General features: G+C 31.0%; 4 protein-coding genes and 1 long non-coding RNA gene across 12 annotated transcripts; 4 read left to right on the top strand and 1 right to left on the bottom strand.

Annotated features, from left to right (window-relative positions):
- Positions 1–270: 270 nt before the first annotated feature.
- LOC136782173 (uncharacterized) lies at positions 271–3,655 on the top strand. 2 transcript variants are annotated; one of them, XM_066741396.1, is made up of 4 exons: positions 271–385; positions 1,205–1,324; positions 1,585–1,677; positions 2,027–3,655. In XM_066741396.1, exons 2-4 carry the CDS (start codon positions 1,258–1,260, stop codon positions 2,854–2,856), a joined length of 990 nt encoding a protein of 329 aa, XP_066597493.1. In that variant the 5' UTR covers positions 271–385; positions 1,205–1,257; the 3' UTR covers positions 2,857–3,655. The 2 variants fall into 2 exon arrangements, with proteins under 2 accessions (XP_066597493.1, XP_066597492.1); XM_066741395.1 differs by lacking the exon at positions 271–385 and adding an exon at positions 670–809 and having other exon boundaries at positions 2,027–3,653.
- Positions 3,656–4,247: 592 nt separating this feature from the next.
- LOC136782171 (transmembrane protease serine 9-like) lies at positions 4,248–9,694 on the top strand. 2 transcript variants are annotated; one of them, XM_066741391.1, is made up of 13 exons: positions 4,248–4,450; positions 4,527–4,870; positions 4,938–5,204; positions 5,279–5,425; positions 6,021–6,108; positions 6,191–6,534; positions 6,597–6,857; positions 6,940–7,086; positions 7,251–7,341; positions 7,419–7,528; positions 7,640–7,768; positions 7,837–8,130; positions 8,213–9,694. In XM_066741391.1, exons 1-13 carry the CDS (start codon positions 4,393–4,395, stop codon positions 8,369–8,371), a joined length of 2,439 nt encoding a protein of 812 aa, XP_066597488.1. In that variant the 5' UTR covers positions 4,248–4,392; the 3' UTR covers positions 8,372–9,694. The 2 variants fall into 2 exon arrangements, with proteins under 2 accessions (XP_066597488.1, XP_066597487.1); XM_066741390.1 differs by having other exon boundaries at positions 7,419–7,768.
- A 475-nt stretch (positions 9,695–10,169) lies between these two features.
- On the top strand, positions 10,170–12,344 carry LOC136782195 (uncharacterized). 2 transcript variants are annotated; one of them, XM_066741443.1, is made up of 4 exons: positions 10,170–10,260; positions 10,663–10,738; positions 11,109–11,827; positions 11,904–12,344. In XM_066741443.1, the coding sequence occupies exons 1-4, from the start codon at positions 10,174–10,176 to the stop codon at positions 12,225–12,227; spliced, it is 1,206 nt and encodes a 401-aa protein (XP_066597540.1). In that variant the 5' UTR covers positions 10,170–10,173; the 3' UTR covers positions 12,228–12,344. The 2 variants fall into 2 exon arrangements, with proteins under 2 accessions (XP_066597540.1, XP_066597539.1); XM_066741442.1 differs by having other exon boundaries at positions 10,663–10,814; positions 11,080–11,827.
- Positions 12,345–12,986: 642 nt separating this feature from the next.
- Positions 12,987–19,535, top strand: LOC136782216 (F-box only protein 21-like). Of its 5 annotated transcripts, none has more exons than XM_066741483.1 (6): positions 12,987–13,134; positions 13,363–13,474; positions 13,877–14,018; positions 14,358–14,497; positions 14,692–15,406; positions 15,480–19,535. In XM_066741483.1, exons 2-6 carry the CDS (start codon positions 13,404–13,406, stop codon positions 15,807–15,809), a joined length of 1,398 nt encoding a protein of 465 aa, XP_066597580.1. In that variant the 5' UTR covers positions 12,987–13,134; positions 13,363–13,403; the 3' UTR covers positions 15,810–19,535. The 5 variants fall into 5 exon arrangements, 3 of the variants coding, with proteins under 3 accessions (XP_066597580.1, XP_066597579.1, XP_066597582.1); XR_010824087.1 differs by lacking the exon at positions 12,987–13,134 and having other exon boundaries at positions 13,186–13,474; positions 15,480–17,353; positions 17,523–19,535; XR_010824086.1 differs by lacking the exon at positions 12,987–13,134 and having other exon boundaries at positions 13,186–13,474; positions 15,480–17,662; positions 17,805–19,535.
- On the bottom strand, positions 19,531–23,468 carry LOC136782217 (uncharacterized). Its single transcript, XR_010824088.1, has 3 exons — positions 22,901–23,468; positions 22,628–22,817; positions 19,531–22,557 (listed from the first exon to the last, which is right to left on the bottom strand). It is a non-coding gene; the product is annotated as an uncharacterized lncRNA (long non-coding RNA).
- Between the last annotated feature and the right edge of the window lie 540 nt (positions 23,469–24,008).

The raw sequence follows: 24,008 nt of genomic DNA, 5'->3' as shown, positions 1-24,008 counted from the left end.
ATATTTTCAAAGATTCCGAGCGGATCAACTTCGATATCGATAGAGTCGAAACATAACACAAATAAAAGCAGTGATGCCACTCATCGCCAATGCGGCCAATGACTGGCAAGTGGCAATTGGCACTTGGCAGTTGGTTAGCTTACTTGACTGATGAAACAGCGCTTCTTATGAGTCTGCTACATAGTACTACCAGTACTACTTACACAGACAAAACGCTGCAGAGGAGAGGAAGAACATACACGTACATACCACTAAGTTATGTGATTGTATTTTGCCTCCAAAAAAAAAACACTTATTTTGGCATCACTACTGGCTACATACATACATACGAATTGTTATTACAGACATTACAGCTTCGCAGCGGGCAGCCTGAACCTGAACAGTGGTCAGTGATGCCACTAAATGCCAGACGTCAAAATAGGAAAGTCGAGTAGAGGGGGTTAGATTATTAACACAAATGCACATTACATGGAATTCTGATTTTGTGTTAAGTTGTTAAGTCTCTGGCATCACTTGTTAGTGATTTGGTTGCGAAAAATATCTGTATGATTGGTCAAATTGGAAAAGCGCTGACTGATTAGTCCAATCGTACCAGAGGCCAAACTAACCTAAATCCATACTCTGCACTGTCAATTCATTATTCATTTATTACTTATTATTAGTAACACTAAACTAGTGTCGATCGAAGTGTGCAAAAATTATTTTATTTTAAATGAAGTAATATTCAACAACGAACTTTAATAGCCTTCAGTAAGTTGAGATTAGAAAGTATAAAACAAACAACATGGACGAAAACATCAGAAGAAGTGGTAAATAAAGCTTTAATTTTAATTTAACTTAACTTCAAGCCAACCAATTTTTGTTAAAGTCAAAATTAAGTAGTGGTCCATGATTGCAAAAATACTTGCATCTATTTCATGTGTATATACAGTCGTTTGTATTTTGTATGTACAGAAGTACATACATTCAGCATTCAGCTTTGAAGTTTGGTAGTACCACTTAATTATAAAATTTATTACATTTAACCCTACCTAAGTTTTGTTGTCCAGACCTTAAATGAGAAAAGGGATACATTTTAGATTACTTTTGCACACAAATCCATGATAGATTTTAAAAATATATAACTTTACTTAATTATGATTTGTGAATTAGTAACAAAAGTAATTAGGTTTTAGTAAATGAAATTAAAATTTTTGTATTTCAGATATTATATGCCACACTGAACATGGCAACCACACTGAATATTCTAATGATCAAATGGTGGATTTGGAGACAGAAAACACAGCAAATAACTCGGATGAAAATAAAGAAAATGGTGTATATGGTACAGTTCTTATTTCAGTCTAATTTAGGGCTAAGGCAAAAAACCTCAATCAAACTCAAATTTAAAATTAGTGATCAACTAATATTTGATATTTAAGCCAATATGATAAAAATTATCTCATTAAACATTAGAATATATGATAAGTTGATATATTTGCCTATATTGGTTGATCCCTAGTTAAAAATAATGAATAGTAAAAAATTTGAAATAATAAAAAGATAAGTAGAGCTTTTTATTAAAAAATACTATTTTTATTTCAGAGGTTATTTACCATAATGAATATTCTAATCAAGAAGAAATGGAATCTGAAAGTGAAATCATAATAAACAATACTGATGAACACAAAAAAATTGGTAATTAAATTTGTAATTTTAAATTAATTTAGGGCTGTTGCAGCTGATTTGGGTTAAAGTTAAATTTTAGTAAAGTGACCTTCTTACTTTTTCAAATGTGTATATACTTTCTGAATGTATACAAATTATTGTAGGTATTGAATACATTAATGTACTTTAAAAACTTGACACAGTATTACTATTCTAATATAAACTTATTCATAGTTTGTGACTCTGTCACTTAATTATAAAAACATACATGTGCTATAGCCTTAAGTTCCTTCAAATATTTATTTAGAGATATATCATCAATTAGTATAATATATAATTTACTTTAATAATTTTTATGTTACCTTTGTGTTTGTTTCAGATTCAAAAATTGTTTGGGATTCAGATAAAATAAAATTTTTGCTTAAAAATTATCATGAGAGGATAGAAAAGTTCAGAAATCCAAAAATAAAAAATTTATCTTTATGGCGGGAAATAGAAATAGAGTTTCAAAAAATGGGTTATCTTAACATTACTGGCAAAGCACTTGATAGGAAACTAAGAAATCTGAAATGTACTTATAAAACAATAAAAAATAAAAGGAATGGACGAGGTCCTATGAAATGGGAGTGGTACTGTGCTATGGATGAAATTTTTACTTCAGATAAATCAGTCAATTTCGACGAAAGTATTTCTTCTGTGGATGATTCTTTAAATCCTCTTAATTATAGGAAGCGCAAGTTTTCATCAATATTATCTAATAATATTGATGTTAATCATTTACAATTTTTTTGTAATTGTCTTGATTCCTGTTCTTGTGATGAACTTTCATACAGTGATGTAGAAAGTATACCAGAAGGTCCTTCAACTTCAAGAAAAAATCTTGGTATAGAAGAAAGTTCAGACGAAGCCTCATTTGAAGAAGCCTCACTTTCAAGGTCCGAAAGTTACAAAAGAAGAAAATTTTATAATCAAAGGGCGAGAGCCATTAATTTGAAAGAAAAACAAATAGATATTCTCAAAAATATAGAAATTAAATATATAGAAAATCAAAATAAAATTGAAGAAAATTTCAATAAATTTATTGAATTACAAAATAGAAGAATTAAAGCTATGGAGAAGAGGAATGAAATTTTGAAAAGAAATAATGATTTATTGAGTAAACAAAATGAAATCTTAATTGAGTTTTTAACATTTAAAAAGAAATCATAGTATGTCACATTTTATTGTTTTGTTGTCAAGCATGCTTTATTTTTTTTTAAATTCTTTTTTATTCTAAAGAAGCAAAAATATCAGCAGCTGATTGAGAATGTGCTCTTAAAGTATAGATGGCTTTTTCAAGATATGGAAATAGTAAAGAGTGGCAAACAATTTCAACCGAATACTGTTCTCTGTTTCATAAAGCAATTTCATATACTTCATTAAAGTTTTACATTACTATTTAAAATGCTGAATGGTTTTACTTAAAATTAAACCATTTATACAAAACTGAATTCATTTTTTCACTTTACAAAAGCTAGAAATCTTTTTGGTTATACATAAAATATTACTGAAAATAAGATCATAGTATATAATATTAAGAAAACTCAAGATGAAAGGTGGAAAACCCAAATTGTAATAGGCTTTACAAGAATCTGTCTTGTCTACAGATACTATCTAATATTCCTATTTACTTTTACCTACTTTTTCATTTTCCATAGGTTCTTTATTTAAGTACTATTAAACATTTCATCTGTTCTTTTAAGATAGTTCTTAACATAGCAACTCTATAAGCAACAGATTGAAGCTTTTGGACTCTGTTAAGATCTAAATACTTAGTAAACATTTTTTTCTTATAGTCCATAGGGGTATAGCATTCATTTCTAATATTCCTCCCTAATGAATTATTTAAATTCTATAATATTAAAAAAATATCCAGTTTGTATAAAATCGTCGCTAATTTTAGCCGTAGATCATGCTAATAAATGATTGTAATTGTGAAATAAATAGTAAAAATGTTATAAGGATATGTTTGTGTGTGATTATTCTTACCATGTATAATCATTTTATAAATGAAAAAATTAAGTTTATTTATAAATGAAAATGTGTTAGTCATTTAAAAACAAGCTAGCGATTGGAGGAAATAGCTAATTATGCTTAGGTGTGAGTTTAGTTGAAGCTCTCTAGTGACTTAGTGAAGCGGCACTATTGTTACACGCACATTCGTAGACGTTATCGTTTTCTTACCTCTAATCCTAAAATTTCAAATTTACACATCTTATAATCGTTTGAATTAAATAATAAATTCTTATTATGTTGTACAACTTACTCTCAATCGGTTACAACAATATACGATAATATTTAAGAAGATGAAGATAATCTTCACACAGTTTCAGTATATATAACTAAATCTAACAAATTAAAATTAGTCAAGTACTCATCGGAACATGCAATTTTAGCCTGAAAAATTTTGTATTATTGTTTCTAGTTACTTAGTTAATTATTGTTATGTAACAGTTTATACTGCGCTTCACTTTGTCTCTACTGCAGAAATAATAAGCTATGGTTTAATTTATAACTTAATATTTCTTTTACATAAATTGATTTTATTGGAAGTAATAACATCTGGTTCTTTATTAGAATTCGTGACAAAATGTAACAATAACGACAGAAAAATCACGTACTTTACTTTATCGCATGATAAATAGCAAAATATAAAGACCTGTAAATGCACTGAACTATTATAGTTATATTCGATAATAAAAAACTATGTTTAATAAAACAATTGGTTTAGCAGTCCTCAGGTTGACTGCTTTTCTTATTACTGGTAAAATACAAAAATTACTTATAAATTTAATTTAATTCTTAGGAGTTTTTTGCTTCATAAATATTATTATTTTCAGGCAATAAAGATGATAGTGGTCCTGAGGGGCTGCATAATGGTTGGCCGATCCAATCAAATCAATTCCCCTATATGGCAGCTATTATCATTAATGATTTAAAGCTGGCATGTAATGGTGTCCTTATTACTAATCAAATTGTCCTTACCGCAGCGCACTGCGTTGCTCCATACGCTAATCGACCTGAATACAGCACGCGTGTTATTACTGGAACACCAATATATACAGCTGAAAAATATAACACTACTAAATTACCTTTCACAGAGTCCAAGATAGAAAAATATTATTTCCATGCAAATTGGAGACCCAATGACCAAGAAAGGAAGAATGACATTGCTATACTCAAGGTATCTCTTAGTTATTTTTATAATTAATTCTTGCTCTAATGTTAATAATTAGTACCTTTCTTTTTAGCTAGCAGCTTCTATTTCAATCAATTCTAGACAGAAACCTATTGGTTTACGTTTATCTCAATTTTCTCAAAGCCTACCAGATGAAAATGCCATAGTTAGTGGGTGGGGAACCTTTGGTGAGAATTTTAAAGATTCAGTTGACCTCAGTTATGTGGAACTAAGGATTCATGGTATTATAAAAGAATGTGATAAAATAGGCCCGTTTAAAATTGAAGAATACCATATCTGCTTCGAGAGACAAACTTTTGAGGGCAAAGAAATATGCATTGTAAGGAAACTATTAGTTAACATGGATTTATATTATTTTTCAATAAGTCATTATAATAACCAACTATACTCTAGGGTGGAAATGGCAGTCCTCTGGTTCATGATGGAACTCTTGTCGCTTTGGCTACTGGTATTCCATGCAACTTTAAGGGACCAGATGTTTACACTAAAATCAACCATTTCAGAAATTTTATAGAAGAAGTGCTCAAACTGGAAAATATGGTATGGTAATTTTTAAAAGGATGTGACTTTTCTCTCTCATTAAGAGAAAATATACTGTACAATAAATTATAATTTAGGAGAGATTATGAGTAAGCTATTTAATATTGAAGATGGTTTCTTATAAAATTTGCCACATCAGAATTTTTTAAACAGTAATATTTACAATCTATATCTTAAATGGGTTTCAGAAGCAATAAAGTTTAACATATTTAATTTTTGTTTAAGTAGAATAGGCTCTGGGAGTAAGAAACAAAATTAATTCATTTCATTCTAAAGAGGTTTGCAGCATAAAAGAGCATTTTTAAATTTAAACTTTCAATTTCTGTAAAGAAAATTGAAATAATTTATGACAAAAATGTCAAATTTTTTAAAAATATATTTAAATCTCATCATAGTGTATTTAAATCCAAATGGAAACAAAAATTTGTACTATTACTATTATTTAAAAGTGGTAAAGACTATTTTGTGGTTAATCCTATTATTCTATTACTCTTCTAAGTGGTGTATGTGTTTTAATTTTTTAACAATCTTAGCATTCATAAAAATTATAATAAATCTAGAACAAAGGTCTACACTATAAACTCTTAATTTTTAGTTACATCCAGAAGCTAAATTAGTGGAAGAGTCAATTTCATTTAAAATAAGATTAGCAGTTCCCAGGTTGACTGCATTTAAAATTACAGGTATGAAGGAACAGAAATTATAATTATATATTTAATTTAATTAAAAAGAAGTTTTGCAATTTAAAAAGTAAATCATTTTCAGGTGATGAAGATGACAAGGGTCCTGAGGGTCTACATAACAATTTAATGGCAAAATCAATTAAATTTCCATATATGGCAGCTATCACAATATATGATTCTAAGTTAGTTTGCAACGGCGTTCTCATTACGAATCAACTTGTGCTTACCGCGGCACACTGCATTGCTCCATACGTTAATCGTCCTAAATACGAAACGTCTGTTATTACTGGCACACCAATATACAACGCAGAACAATATAACAATACTAAATTGCCCTTTACAAAGTCCAAAATAAGCAAATATTATTTCCATGTAAAATGGAGGCCCGATAGCCGAGAACGAAAATATGACATTACTGTGCTCAAGGTAGCCTTAAATTTAGTATTTAATTAATCGTCATTCAGATCAATAATTGGAACTATTTTTAGCTTTTAAATCCTATTAAAGTCAATTTGAATCAGAGGCCCATTCGTTTACCTCTGAGTCTGCTGGACTTTGGTTTATACGGACTAAGTTCTGGCTGGGGAACCTTTGACAATGACTTTAAAATTTCATATAGTCTCCAGTTTTTAGTCTTAAGTTTCTCTGATAATTTAATTGGTGATTGCAGTAAAGTTGCTCCATTTAAAATTGAAGATTATCAGTTTTGTATGAAGAGAATTATTATTAATGGAAAAGAAGCCTGTGCTGTAAGTATAGACATAGAGAAATTCATTATGCATGGATTGATACAATTAGCATAGGGATTGTTATTAATTATATATATTTTAGGGTGGTAGTGGAAGTCCTCTCGTTTATAATGGAGTTCTTCTCGCTTTGGCTACTGGCGTTCCTTGCAACAAATATGGCATAGACATCTTTACTAAAGTCAATTATTTTATAAATTTTATCCATGAAGTACTAGACCTGAAATCTATGGTATAGTAATTTTGAAAGTGTAGACAACATTCCTTAAGAGAACATATATATAGGGTTATCCTATTTATAATTCTGGATATATTAAATATATTGAAATAAGGCTACTAATAATATTAAAATAGTTTAATTATAAATGGATTATAACTCTATTTGAAATTTTTTAGATACAGCAGAAAAAAAACATAATATTGGAAGAATCTATTTCATTTAAATTTGGTTCAGCTGTTCCTATTTTGACTGCAATTAATGTTACTAGTAAGGAACAAAAATTAATTATTAATTTAATGTAATTAAAAAGTAGATTTATGGCATGAAAAAGAAATAATTTCCAGTCAATGACAAGGACAGAGGTCCTCCAGGGATGAGTAATGGCTGGCCGATTCATTCACGTGAAAACCTCTATCCCTTTATGGCAGCAATCACAAATAAATCTTTAGAATTGGTATGTAACGGTGTCCTTATTACCGATCAACTTGTACTTACCGCGGCTCACTGCATTGCTCCATATGCCAATCGTCCTGAACACAACATGACTGTAATTACTGGCACACAGAATTATGCCAGTGGCAAATACTTTCCATCCCATTTTCCCAAGACGATATCCAAAATAGAAAAATACTATTTCCATGCAAATTGGAAACCCAATGATCGAGAACGAAAGTATGACATTGCAATCCTCAAGGTATGTGTCGTTTTTATTGATTAATATGATTTTTATTTAAATTAACAATTGTTGCTTGATTTTTTTAGCTCACAGCTCCTATTTCAATAAATTCAAGGCAAAAACCTATTGGCTTACCTCAAACTCTTCAAAGATCATTAGAAGAGAAATCTGCAAGAGTTGTAGGCTGGGGATACTCTGGCTGGCGCAATTTTAACGACGCTTACAACATTGTATTTTCAGATAGTCTTCACTATTTAAACTTAAGTATGTCTGATGTTATAAACGATTGTAATAAAGTAGCACCGTTTATAATCGAAGATTATCATATCTGCTTCAAGAGGCGAATTCATGGAGTTTATATACAAGAAGAAATGTGTGCAGTAAGTACACTGATAAAAAATATACTATTCGCATGTGGATTCATTTAATTTTAACATGCATTATTAATTAACTATATTGTAGGGTGGCAATGGCAGTCCTTTGATTTATAATGAAATTCTTATCGCTTTTGCTACTGGTGTTCCATGCAACTTTAATGGACCAGACATCTTTACTCTAGTTTATTACTTCAATGATTTTATCAATGAAGTAATTGATCTCGAAACAGATCAAAAAAATTAAAGCAGAATCGCTACTTCAGTGGAAGCATGCACATGTCAAGTTATTAGTATACATTAATAAAGAAAGAGCAAGTTAGATTAAATTCAAAGTGAAAAAACAATATTATTTTTAAAAATTAATAAACATATTATTTTTCAATATGTATTTATACTTCGTGATATCATAATATAATAAATGCAATCTGAGCATGAATATTATTCTGCATTTGTGTACAACCAAGATGTCATGTTTTGCAAATTCATGATTTCAGTTTATGGTCATAATATGCATTCATTTAACTATAACTTTAACTAGTCTTGAAAGTCATGTAAAGGTTACTTTCAATTTTTTAAATGTAACTATACACCTATTTTTTATTCCATATCCATTTTAAGTGCTTTCCAAAAGTGTTATAATGCTTTAAAATCTTATTCATGCTCAGACTGTGTGTAGTATAAATTATAGGCTACCATAAGCAATTGATTAACTGCGCTAACGATCGATATAATCGAAGTAATTGTGATTTACAACGCACAGCGCCGCTGTAATTATTATTTAAAGTGCGGAGCACAGCAGCGGGCTGCCGGGATGTCAAATTCAAAAACCAAAATTGCGTTCAAACTGTTACCGATTGGTGCTTAGCAACAACTATAGCGTGAACATAGCTAGAAGAAAGAGAAACAAATACTTGTATATATTTATGTATACATACTTTACACGTGGATTGCATCATTTGTAACGAGTTGCTTCTGTTGCTAGCATTTTGTAAATTCCTCCAACATTGGTTAACATTGTTTAAATGAAAAGCGTATATATTCCTTTATTAAGAGAATATGAGCATATAGATTAACTTAGAAATGTCGTATTTTACCAAAACGTTTTAATGTTTTGAACATAAAGCATTGATTTTTGGTCCAGTCGAAAATGTAGTGTTTTATTACTATAATTTTTGGTTACCAATGGATTTCCGCTAATAGCCATGTCAAAGACAATTACAAACTTACCTATAGAAATAATTTCTTATATCTTGGAGGACAAAGTTATTTCAATATCCGACGTGTTACACCTTTCAATGAGCTGCAAGAAGCTAAACCACATTATCAGCAATGAAAATAATCTTTGGAGGAAAAAATATTTCCAGAGGCGAGTATTTGTATGGTATTTTATTTTAAGAAAGTGGTCACACACGAAACAGCGAGATTATTTCCAAATAGGAACGACAAACGAAATGCATTCGGTATCAGACAAATTCTGTTTTATTGTTATTTAAATTATAGATTATTTAATTGACAATATTTATTTGCGTTAACATGTTCCAAATATTTATACAGAATTTTTAAATAAATTTATAATTGTTCATGTTTTGCTTGATTTTTTTTTAATTACCTACATTTCTTTCAATTTACTACATGTATTGTCTAAAAATCATTCCAGAACTATTCAAATTTTTTCGATCTATATACGGTAGCCAAATTGTGTAGTTTGTTGGTTGATAAAAAAATTTTTTAGAGTTAAAATAGAATTACATATTTGTTGCAGTACAATATTACTGTTTTTTTTACAATTCGAAATCATGTGCAAGGAATTAAAAATATAGTTGCTTTTCTTAATTAAACTTTCAATATTTTCTGTACTTTTTACAGTATTTTTAATCAAATCACAACTTTTATATTTAGAAAAAAGATTTATTTTTCAATACTACTACCTTTCTATTATTATATTAACTAATTTTGAAGTGAAGCTTGAAACTTTTGAATATTTTTAATATACACAGGTGGTCCTGGATGATTGATGTTTATGATTTCTATGTGAACAGTAATATCATGAATTTGTGTTGGATGGATATGTGGCAGGAAAGCTTAAAAACTATCAAAGCATTGAAAGAATTGTTCTACAAGAAACCATCAAAAGTATATGTCAAGCAAATATAAATATATCACTAAAAGGGGGGATTTACATTTAAAAAACCTCCAAAGTGCGCGAGTTTCATCAATTTTTTATTTTAAAGGACTACTCATAGATTTCCCATTCTTCTTCAGTTGATCTAAATTTAATCTGTCTAAAATAAAAGAAAGGGAAATAATTTATTTTAGAAATATGTAGTAGTTATTGTGTGTTTGCCATTCAATCCAATTTTATTGTCTATATTTTTATTACATTTTTAATTGTTTAAAGCTATAACTCTCAACTACAGACTTCTAAAATAAATTAGTATTCTCATTTTTTCAAAAGTAACTAACTCTATTCATTAAATGAATTAATTTAAATTAAATTATCTGATAAGAGATACTAGGATCAACCACTTCTTTCAGGATTCTCCTGGTTTTGAAGTACCATTATCGTTTATGGAATTACAGAAGTATAGCAATTTAATCGACACTGATCAAGGTGCATCTCCCACGTTATTTGAAATTTTTAGAAAAGAAATTATGCAAAAGTTTGCAGATTATTCACATGATATCATGTGAGTTTGAACATTATCAGGATATTGTTCTTGTATAATTTTTTTTTTTTCAATTTATTATGTGCAAACTTATGTTTTGGTACATTATTATTCTTTTACATAAGTATAAATATTCGCTAAAAATAAAACAATTTAGTTAAAGGTACTATATGTATCTTTACACTACTTTCTTCAAGTTATATAAATGATTTAATTGATTATTTATTACATAAAATGTATCATTATTACTATATATGTGTATATATATATAAATATAATTTTACAGTTTAAGTAATCATAATGAACGAAATACAGATTATACCCCTAAATGTTACGATGAACACCATGCCTGGGAAGTTTTTGAGTATACCATAGATACCAACGTATTAAACACATGGAGAAAATTAGTGGAGCTACCAGAGAAAGAGCAGACCATGGAAAGGTATGGCCTACTGGTATTCCAAGTGAATACTGAATTGGAATATGCGTTATGGTACGAGTACTGGAAGCATCTCGACTATCTTGCTGAAGAGACGAAAAATAGGTTGCAAGAGTTATGGCCAAACCATCCAATTTTTGCTACATCCAAAGAGAAATTGAAGCTTTGGAGGAAGAATATCATTAGTAATAATCAATGGGACAGTGATAATAGTAGGAAAATGTTGAATGCACTATGCTACACTATGTTCAAAAGTCTTTGCGTAAGCGGAGTTAGCAAAATGGATTACAAAGTCGGTGTCGACTTCACAGGGTACGATTTGAAAGACGAATATTCTGATCCTTTATGTTTAGCCATATTGTTCGAAGGTGTCTCAAGAAGAGTAGGCATTCGGTGCTGTGGTATTATGTGTGGTAAACGCTTTTTTCTTAAATGGAAGGAGTGCTATGAAAGCAAATCAGACTCCGATATTTTTTATGTCGACTTCTTCAATGGAGGTCGCTTCTTGAGAAAAAATAACAGCTCCACAAACGAGATAACGATAGGAGAATATCCAGTCATAAGCGAACAGGAACGAATCGCCCGCTGCTTACGAGTGAGTTTCAATCAACAAACATGCATTGAATCACAATCTCTAGACGAATTATTTATTTACTTCTTTCACATTTAAGGCAGCAGCTAAAATGAGAATGGACTTGACAAACGAAATTCAATGTTTTACAATAATAAATTGTAATGCAGCGCAGCTGAAGCCGATACTCGAAGATCTCAATTATCTAGAAATGCCTCAAGCAGCAGAAAACATTTTGGAATTAGCCAAATTTTACGTGAATGCTAGAATAATTTATTGTTTGATAGAGAGATTAATCAAAGAAGCAACGAATGATGCGGACGATAAGAAATTAGGTTATTTGTACGAATCCCTGGACAATTTCAGACAATCGGTTTATTTGGTCGAAGAACCGTTGTTTAATTTTGATATGTATAATTATTAAGAATATGAAAAGTACACTAGAATATCAGAGTTTATACGCCTTAATTTACATTCTGGAATTTTTGATGTTTCAAGATGTATAGTGGAGAATGTTCAGCAGATTATATTAAAAATATTTGCTACCAGGTTACCTAACATTTCATATATTTATTTTAAAAGACTGAAGATAATATCTATCAAAACTTTGATTGCATCAAAAACAAAATATTTGTATAAGATGACTTTTCAAGAAGTAACTTGCACCATAATTATAATTTGGCTGTTACAGAGAGTTGAATAGTTGATATATAAGTTCACTTTTAGCAGAAAAACGGAGAATAAAAAAAATGTCATTGAGCGGTGTCAATATAAACTGATCGAATTTAAGCTAAGCACTGTCTTATTTAAGATCAACTATCTCACTTTAACCTTCAATACAATGTTTAGTTCGGTCTTTGCCTTAAGTAATTGCTAAGCTGAAATTCGAGTTTAGTGCAGTTTGTTGATACCGTCTATCATGTAAAATATGTGACTGTGAGAGATTTGACCCGGTATGACTTCCAAACGAGAGTCTAGAAAGTTTGAAAAAAAGGATGGGATGTAGACTGCGTAACCAGAGTGGTGTACGCAGATAGGTTATAGAGGAAATGACACACAGTGGTAGCATTCAGCAAAGACAACAGTTGAGGGGGCGATGTATGTCATTGGGTATTACTCTTGAATCCTACATTGCTATTCAATAGAAGTAGAAGTTTAAGAAGAATCACTCAACAGTTCCGCAACTGTTGTCTCTGCTGAATACTACCAGTGTTGTTGCACTCCAAAGCGTAAACTAGAGAGCAGAGTCTGTCTAGGGTCTCGACGTAGTCTAGACGAGACGAGACTCCTCACAGATGTCGATCACACCGATATGGATGGCCTGCAGTAGTGTGAGTAGCCCCTACCGCCCCTACCTTCCCCAGTTGACTGGCGCAGACGGGGGCGACAGGGGCTTACGGTTTTGCGTGCTTGCCCGTTGCCCTCCCTGTTCAATTGTTTGTTGCAAAAATCTTGTTTCTGGCAACTTTGTTTGTCAGTGCATCTTAGCCAGTCGTTAAAAATGTTAAGGAATTTGCAAATAACTGATCTGCCCAGTGAAATCATATCCTATATTTTAGGATTCGTCGATGTTAAGATTTCCGACGTTTCTCATCTGTCAATGACTTGCAGGACATTGTACAAGATTATAAATCGAGACTACATTATCTGGAAGAAGAAGTATTTTCAAAGGTGAGTGTATGAGGGAAGGTTATGACTAGGTTATAAAAAATGCGTTAAGTTTGGTAAATGTGAATAACCAAAAAAATAACTAATGTTGATGTATTTTCCATGCCTCTCGACGCGCGATAGCATCCCTTTAAGGTATTATAAAAACAAATTAATCACGATCGATTAATAATTAAAGGTTAGAATATTTTTTAATCTAAAAATGTAAAATTAATTGTGGCGTATGATTGAAGTATTAATGATTAGAAATTCTTAGATATATATAAATTAACAATAGGATACAACAATTTTTTATTATATATCTATGTGGATTGCAAATGAATTATTTCTAGATACCTTCTATTTTGTTTTTATTTGTTTAATGATATTTTCAAACTCATGATCTATGAAGAATATTTTTCACAGATGGCCCTGGATGAAAACATGTCCTAAGATAAAATGTAAACTTAACAAAAAATCAACCTTGGGCTGGAAGAAAATATGGCAACAGAGTATGAAGCCTGTCAGGGCACTGAAGGAATTAATCAACAATAAGGAAACGTCGCAAGTAAATACTCGCGAATTAAATCAATATTACATAATTACAAAATTCTGTAGATTAATTTGAAGGATTTTTGTATATTGTGGTGGTTTTAATCGTGATTATCGATTGATGCCTTTTAATTTTTAGTCTTTTTTTTTTATTAGTGAAACAAAAAAAGACCTTAAATTGAAGAATTTAAATTCTTAGTAACTTTTTGATTAATGACTCTAACTAACAATTTCATGTGGAATTTTCGTTCCATTTTTCCTCTCCCTGTCCAAATTTGTTAAATTGGCATGCTTAGATTTACACCCTGTAAGATTTAATGTAGCTCGCGTGATTATAGTAATCATTTTTTTCCAGCTTGATCTTATTTATGGTCGACCGTTTTCCCATATGGAGCTGCAGAAATTTTATGATTTATTGGACCCACAAAAAGGAGCACCATTCATGGCATTCGATTTAGTGAGAAGAGAACTTATGGAAATGCAAGCAATTTACTAGTGAGTTCAATAATCTCCAATCATTAAAATATAATTTCATTATTTTACGAAGTAGAACAATTTTCGAAAAAAAATTTGTTCCTCGGCGCGACCACGTCTCTATATAACATTTTTTTATTAGTCATCCAGACCCTACCATATCCCTCTATCTTCGTCAATTTATCAACCAAACAGTTATTCAATGATTTTTGCAGTTTTTATGGCCACGACTACGAAATTCACGTGGCACAAATTTTAAGATTCATTGTAAAATCCCACGTGGCCAAAATTTGGAGAAAAATTGAAAAATTACCAGCAAAGATGCAGACTATGGATAAATATGGTGCACTGACCCTTCAATTTGTTAACCGAAATAGAGTAATATCGGTTGAATCACTTTCTTATCAGATGAAAATCCTAGCACGGAAGACAAAAAAAAAATTGAAAGAATCGTGGCCGAGTCATCCAATTTTTTCTACGCCTGGCAAGAACTTTGCTTATTGGGCGTATCATAAAATTGATGATAACCAATGGGATGTACGGGACAGTAGACAAATTCTCAATGCATTGTGCTGTACAATTTTTAATGAAGTCTGCAAAAGATCTGTTAACAAATTAAATTATACACAGGAAATCATACTGATAGAGGAGGATTTAAAAAATTGTTACAAGTCTCCTTTACACTTAGCTATTTTATTTGAAGGTGTTGGAAGGAGATTAGGCATTCGTTGCAGTGGAGTTAGCTGCTCCTGGCATTTTTTTATTAAATGGAAGGACTCTTATAAAGATAAATCGGATTCTAATATTTATTACGTGGATTTCTTCAAGGGTGGCCGATTTTTGAGAAAAACTTACAGTCCTCTGGAAGGAACGAAAATTGGTGAATATTCGATTCACAGTAAAGAAGACCATTTCGAACGTTATTTAATCGTGAGCTTATATTTAAAATGTTAAAAGTAATAAAAATCTTGACATTAAATTCGTTTACCTTTGTTTCTTTCAGGGAGCAACTCAGCTCAAGAGTTTCTGGGTGAATGAAGTAGACTTTTCAAATTTTAATAGCACCATTGCCAAGTTAACCTCCTTACTTGAGATGCTCACACAAATAGAATTGCCTCGAGACGACGAGGATATTTTAGAAATAGCTAAATTGTATTTAAAAAATAAAATGGTTTTTTGGTCGTTGATGACCTTAATAACAGAAGCCACGAGTGAAAAACAGAACACGAGACAGAGCGAAATGTATGATGTACTGGAAATGTTTTCATCGGAGATAGAAATTTTTAAAAGATATTTAGTAGATTTTACGGACACTCGTAAATTTTTGCTTTAATTTTTTTCTGTACTTAAAATATATATATATATTTTCTTTAAAGTATCCAATATGTAATTGCTAACTTTAAAGTCATATAAAAAATCGAGTATCTACAGTAGCAATTTCTTAATATATATTTTGCGAAAAGCGAACCAAGAAACAGACACTGAGTGTCCTACAAATATATTTTATTTAATGTACTTTTGCGTAATAATATTCTATGATGTTTCAATAAACGAGTATTGTCGAATCCAGCTTATGCATTGATATATAGTATTTGCGCATAATGCAATTCATCTTATAAACAAGTAATTTTTTTTAAGTGTTCAGTGATTCTTGCCTTATATTTTTGTTTATTATTCTGCAAGTACTATTTTTCATAGTATAAAAGTTTAAATTTTATAAACTACTTAATAATAGACATAATAATCAATTTTTCAGTAGGAATTTAGGGATATATTATATATATAGTTATATGAATTATATAAATGAGTACCAATCTGGTTTAGTTAAAATAATTGTTTTTATTTGACAATACAATATTAATATTTACAAAATATTCGTAGAAGATAATTATTTGCAAAGGATGTTTTTCTCTCATCACAGTTTTAATTACAAGTGTTTAGTGCCTTAAGAGAAAACTTACTTATGTGTTAACTATACTATATATTGTAAATTTTGCTCCCAGAAAAGAAATTATAAATTAACAAACTTTTGAACAGTTCAAATTTATCGATTGTCAATATTTTGGGAGCAGAATTGAGTAATTCGGACTGATTCGACGCAGGCCACGTTATGCTTCTGTTTTTGTCTGTGTTCAGAGTACTTATGCCTACGAATTAGTACGAATCGAGTTTACAATTTATGCTTAACTTTCTATTAATGTATTTTAAAGTCTTAATAAGTATAACATTTGATATGGAAGTTTGAATACTGATTCATTAAGATAATCATTAGATCAATTATATTATTATTTATCGATAAAAAAATTGTTTCTAATAGATATTAGTTATTCACCAAAAATGTCAAGCAATTGTCAAATAACTGATTTACCAAGCGAAATCATAGCTTATATTTTAGAGTTTTCAAATATCAAGATATCTGATGTCATTCACCTATCGATGACATGCAAAAAACTGTATAAAATTATAAACGAAGAAAATACTCTTTGGAAGAAGAAGTTCTTTCAAAGGTGAGTGTTTGAAGAGGGTTTTTTAAGAGGCGTGAGAAATTAATTAACTGCTTAATATTTTATCGTGAATAAAATTCTTTTAAAGTTTATGCATTTTTATAATAGCAAATCCTAACAACTCCTTGTAATGTATGTTAAAGAAGCTGTGATGCACAGCTAATTTATGGCGTTATTTTATTTTCGAACGACGCTTTTTAACTGGATATAAATAAAAAGTTAAATTTCTCCTAGTTGGCCCTGGATGAAATACAGTTACAAACGAATTTTGCATTGCTATTTCAAAATTTTGTGCTGGAGAGTAATATGGCGGCAGAGTATAAAAATCATCACAGAATTGAACAAATTAATCAAGAATAATGACTCATCAGAGGTATATACCGTGAACCAGAGAGAACGAATAAAATTACTTTTAATTACAGAATCTCGTGAATAGTCAATCGAAAGAGGACTAACTTGAAGAATATTTTACTATTCCTAATGCACGCTCAGACCGAATAAAATAAATACGATTCTAATACAAAACACTATTTTTCCCATAGGATTTATTCATGGAATGGCGAAAGCTTAACTACTTGGAACTAAAAAAAATTGATGACCTTTTCGACACTGATAAAGGTGCACCACACATGGCATTCGAATTGATCAAACACGAACTGATGGAAAAACATTCTCATCACTAGTTAGTTTAACGATTATCAATCAATTTAAATTAGATTATAAACATTCTATCTTACAAAATGAAAATTTGTTAAAAACACAAAAGTAGTCTCGATGAATTTTCAACTGGATTGCTAATTAATTCTACAATTCCCTCTAAACAGTATGTTTGGACGATATCGATACTACCGGAACCCAGCTTCCCAAATTTTGAAACACATCGTCAAGATTCACGTGGCCAAAGCATGGAAGAAATTTATCAAGTTACCTGCGGAAAAACAAATTGTGGAAAAGTACAGCATATGGACGTTTCAAATGATGAAACAAGACACGGACATGCCTGACTACAGAGTATCCAAGTTTTTGGACAGACTCACGGATAAGACCAAAAAGAAATTGAAGGAATCGTGGCCGAGTCACCCACTTTTCTCCACCCCTAAGGAAACATTTGACACGTGGAGAATGTGCACCATCAGTGATAATCAGTGGGATGCTGAAGACAGTAGAAGAATATTGAGTGCAATGTGCCATACAGTTTTTAAGGAAGTTTGCAAGAAAGGAATTAGCAGAATGGAGTACACGTACCAACTCTCACTGACAGAGAGAGATTTGAAATATTGTTACAAGTCCCCTCTCTATTTATCCATCATATTCGAGGGTGTCGGAAGAAGACTGGGAGTTCGTTGTTGCGGAGTTTGCTACTTTGGCAGCTTTTTTCTCAAGTGGAACGAGTGCTACAAACGTAACAAAGATTGCGATATTTTTTATGTGGATTTTTTCAAAGGCGGACGTTTCTTGAAGAAGATCAACGTCCCTTCGGATGAATCGAGGATAGGTGAATATCCAATCAGGAAAAAACAGGACTTTGTCAAACGTTACTTCATTGTGAGTTTTCGTTCATTACAATTGAAAATATGTTTTGATATGTATATGGAATTTTCTATTTTCTTTTTCTCAAGGGAGTTGCGTCGACGGAGAAATTTTGCAAGGAGGAACTTTCCAGTTTAAATTGCAACGCGAAGGAGGTCAAGTCGTTGCTGAAGAGTCTCTTCAGAATAGAAGTGCTTCAGGACGACGAAAATATTTCAGAAGTTGCAAAATTTTATCTGAACGCTACGATGATTCATTGGTCTTTAGAGACCTTGATAATACAAGCTACGATTAACAAGGAGAACGAGAAATTTAGTGAAATGTGTGAGGAGTTTGCGTTAGAAATGGAATTTTGTGAAAGATATTTAGTGAATTTTAAAGATTCGGGAATTTTTGAATTTTAAAATTTTACTCATTATTTATTAAATGTGTATATATATTTTTTTATATCTTTATTAGATACACAATTGTATTAATTTAAATGTATCGAGATAAAAATATTTATAACAGGTGCTGGTCACCTGACTTTTTAACGAGAAGCTTCATCAATGAACCGAGATCACCTATCGTACACATATTTTACTTGGCGTATAATATTGCGTTATAATGTTCTATGTCATTTAAATAAAAGAATATTTATCGAGTGTCAATGTACTTTATTAGCATTGCGTTTTTGTCCAATGCATTTTGTCCTATACGCATATACAGAGACCACGAGATAAAATGGATCAGACCGAAAAGCGTCTAAAAATGCGATAATGGGTGATCAGCATGTGATTGGTTTTAAAATAGACAGAGGTAGATGAATAAGTAAGTCAGTGTTTCTTTGCCTCTGCCACACCACCACACCCACACCTCGAATTCATTTATATATTAAACAACTGGTGATGAGAGAGAGAGAGAGTGAGAGACAGAGAAGCAGTGCACTTTTCTCACTCCTACTTGATCAGCTCTTTAATGGACAAAATAATTTCATGGAGAGGAGGAGGTGGGGAGCGACGAAGGCAGAGGGACACAGTGATTCACCTGTTCGTCTTCCCCTGTCTATTAACAATCAATCACATGCTGATTGTCCATCATTGAATTTACACTATTCAATTTATTTTTCAAATGATTGTATTTATTTGACAGAAAAATTATTACATAAAACTTAATAATATAAATATTTTGTTTTCATATAGAATTTTATTATTATCATACAGTCAGTTTTTATTAAGGTTACAAATTTATAATCATACAAACACACATACAAACATTACCTCCATATCAATTAAAAAACTGTTCTATTTACTACAATTTATTTTCCAAAGTAAAAATTACAGTTTAGTGTACATTCTATTTATTTTCTAACTTCCAATGTCAAAATTAATTATACAAGAGAATTCCCTAATAGCTCATACAACTTTAAGTGACTCAAAGACATCTTTTTCATGTCCTTTTGTCAAGTGTGCACTGTATGGGAAGTGAGAAAATAGCCTTACAAAGTTGTTTAATTAAATTCTTTGTTGCTTGAATGGTACAGTTTTGATAATCGTAAAGTAACATTGTTATTTCACACGAATTTTGGTTGTTGAAATATTAATACAGAAAAGAAGTCATTTATTCATTTTCGTGCACTTTTATAATGACAGAGTCTGAATATAATCTTGTGCTAGCAGATATGTGTGAAGAAAACTTAGCACAATCTAATAACGTGCAGATAGATGGCAAATTGACTGCAGAATGACTTATAGCATGCATTGAAATTAAAGCAGAATCCGCTGCGAATCTGTCCACACAATTTCACATCAAATTCAACCCAAAAACACAAAGGCATGGTTTCTTATCAAAATATCCAGCAGAATTTTACACACAAACTCTGTCATCAATTGGAAATACATTTTACTCTCGTACAAAATGTACGAGGCTTCTGAATACACAGAGAAATGGTTGTCTGGGTACCCACGAGATACAAGGGTATAGTTCACTAGAGGTGACCTTGGTCCATAGAGATATAGGGGTGGGGGAGGAAGGAGATCAAAGAAAGGACAAGAAGAATAGTGGTGAACATATCTGATATGATGAGCCAGAGAGCTGAAGAGGTGAATATCTCTGCCCCTAACTCAGAACATCGTCAATAGAGAGAAGCGAGACCATTTTCCCACTTGTAGAATAGGGCGGACATTCGCACATCCAATGGAGAACATCACCAATCGAGAGACAAGATTATCGTCCCACCTCCTAGTGGGAGGTGGAGATCCACAAATAATTTGTAGATTTCACACTGTCCAAAGAAGAATGATAACATTGCTTCTTCTTCCAATGTCATACTCGTAATTCTATATCTTCATCCTCAAGGTTCGTTTGAGAATAAAAGTAGATCATCCACTAATTTTGTGGGATGTAGAGAATTTTTCATTCGGGAATGATTGGAAATTGCATTTGTTTAGAAGGAAACGTGTTATAATTTCAAATCCAAATATCTCGTAAATTTCTGGATTAAATAGTCTATATATTTACGTTATTATAAATAACGTGCAGTGCATTTAAGATACACAAATAAAGACAGTGTATCATGGACCATAAGCCCAGGAATTGGACAATAGAAGGGCTTGAATCTATAAAAGATTTTGTAGAAATATGTCCAGAGTTTGGACCAAAAATATTGCAAACTCTTATCGAAAAGATAGTCTCGATAAAATGTATGCTTAGAGAGATAGAACACTCTTGTTCTGGAGAAAAGCAAACTTGGTCTCGTTCACGTGCAATTTAATTTTTATTAATCGTCGTGAGATCCTTTCGAGTCTTATGAGTGAACATGAACGGTATATTGATGAAGGTTCAAGGTCGTGAGGCAATTATATAGATTTCTTAGAATTTTGGATTACAACGTTGTTCGAAACTGATTTTCTACCCGTTATATTTCTTAGTGACGTCATGAAAGGTCATTTATGATAAAGTCAATCGAATTAAAAAAAATATAATAAAAGTTTTCTTGCTTTTCTATAACGTGTGAGTTTCTTTTAGAGAGAGCAGCTTGTGACGTCACTGAAATCATATAACGAGTCTCGATAAAGTAGTAGTAAGAAATTCTTATTTATAATAAATCTTTGGCAGTGTTAGTTTCTTATCGATCATTTTCCAACACGATTTGTTTGGGCGATAAGTAAATGCTGCTGAGTTTTAACACTTGAAACCAGAAGACCCTTTATTTAATTTGCTTATGCCTCTGCTAAACGATTGTAAATGAAAAGGTATTAAATATCACGGATTCCTAATAATGATAAACATTTTAATGCTCGTCTGCATTTTTGACACTGCTGCCTATATGAGAGAGAGACAGAGAGAGAGAGAGAGAGAGAGAGAGAGAGAGAGAGCCTTCGTATTCTTATTACTGAGTTACAGTGGGAGTTATTATCATTCTTCACAGGAAGAGTCCAATTTGATACGTGTAAGATTAATTTTATTGATAAAAACTCCCTTACTACACGAAGCATATAGTTCTGATACGCGAATATTATGAGCTGAATTTTTAAGATGTTGTAAAAGTGCAGGAAAAACTTATTCGACAATTCAACTATTTTTTTATAGAAGAAATAGAAATAAGTATTTTGAAAATATTTTGTAATCTAATTTCTAAACCAATTTTGTATAAATAAATAGCTGAAACTATATCCCCTTACTTATAAATATCTAAATTTATAATATTTTTATGAATGTATAGAAATTTTATAAATTATAACGCGAGTTAAATTATTTATCTATAAGAATAATATTCAGAGACGCCACTCGAAGCTCAAAAGAGTCTCGAATGCTACAGTATACCTTACGTAAGCTAATAAATCTCAAGGATCACTTTACTTCGAGTGACTTTTCTGAATACGACCATTATATGACTTTAAAATTTATTTTCAAACTTTAAGAAAACAATTTTTTTCATTTTAATCTAATAAACTTCTCACGAAGCTAGGCCTCTACGAAGACTGAAATTTGATTGCGAAAAACTTGAGTCCCCTTTGAAAATAAGCATTTTCAACGAGTTGTTGTCTCTCGATACAAAGGTCGTCTCTAATTGGTCGATTCACAAATTACCAGATTAATCATTGGCAGATTAAAATAATTTCATTTTTATACTCACGATTTTCACATGATGGACGAGATTACAGCTGCTTCGAGAATTTACGAAATATTTTCTCACGTGAAGCAATTAGCAATTTCCTGATCATTTTGTAGCTTTTTGGAAGATGATTCTTCATCAAATCAATTTATTCTCGACAAAAACGAAATTTCTGAAAATTTCTTCGTTTTCTGGTAAAATACTCAAGTTCCTAATTTTATTGAACACCTTACGTTAATAATTTATTTAAACAATCTAGAATACGATTAAAATAATTTATCTTTGTTTTCTTACCTTACAGGAAAAAAATTAAATTTCACTGAAATGCTGCAGTCAGTATTTTGTCGATGTTGTCTTGCCTCAGATATAAATTTTTTGCCATTAATTTTACTAAACGTTCTAATTAATAAAAATGCTGTAGGGCACTCCATCATAGATTTAAAATGGTTCAGTAAAGTAGAAAAAATAGGCGCTAGACTATTAGTTGATTTCTTCTATCTTTTTCCCTTTTGAAAATTATTAAAATTAACAATTTGTCACGTGAAAAATCAGTGTATAAATTTTATTAACCAAGTCTATCGAGATTCAAATGCTAAAAGTCACTAATTAAAGAGACTGGCTGCAGAATATTTTGGAAAATTAAATAAAAATGTTAAACTTCGTATGTTTTATACAATTAATACACTTTTATTCCCACTGTTACTACTGATCTTTTGTGTTTCACTTACACACAACAAGAATAAAAGGAGAGAGTCCTTTTTTTCTCTGTTAATTTCTTATAGATTACCAAATAAGAGATTGTAAGCTAAAAATCACGAAGAAACACAAGAGCCACTGTAATAGACTGAACGAGAGTGAATGAATCGAGTGAGTCGAGTGAAGTGGTTGAGTAGAGCGAGGCGAATAAGGAAAGGAGAATGGGGGAGGAGCGGCTGTGTGTGTGTGTTCGTGTGTGTGTGTACTAGCTTTATCAACAAGGAACTGTGCACGATACACGTGGAAGAGGCAAAAAGTGGAAATAAGCTAAGTTTTCTTGCAGCTAATAATTATTCAGAAAACACTTAATTGATTTCCCACTTGCAGTTATATGTTTCAGAAAGAGCTTTGTCATGCATAAGAAAGTCACGCAACTATATAGGCACCGAGGAGTATCGATGGCTTGATCTGATATCACTATACTTGAATTATATATATCAACTCAGTGAAATATTAAGAGAGTAGATGCTGTCATAATTTTCTAACATTCCAATTTTTCTCTTTGTATTTTACATGGACACGTTTTAAAATATGTAATTAATAAGGAAATATTTTTAAAAATTCTCAAGTTGTGGAACTATCTGATTTTCTCTATATTGGTTTACCTAATAACGTTGTTTTCGATACGACTTATGATTCAAAAGCT

The sequence above is a fragment of the Prorops nasuta genome, unplaced genomic scaffold (genome assembly GCF_024137725.1).
Source record: "Prorops nasuta isolate Cenicafe-Biocafe unplaced genomic scaffold, Cenicafe_Pnas_1.2 PNAS00025, whole genome shotgun sequence".
In the NCBI taxonomy this organism is placed as follows: Eukaryota; Metazoa; Arthropoda; class Insecta; order Hymenoptera; family Bethylidae; genus Prorops; species Prorops nasuta.
This window is presented reverse-complemented; position numbering and strand designations above follow the sequence as displayed.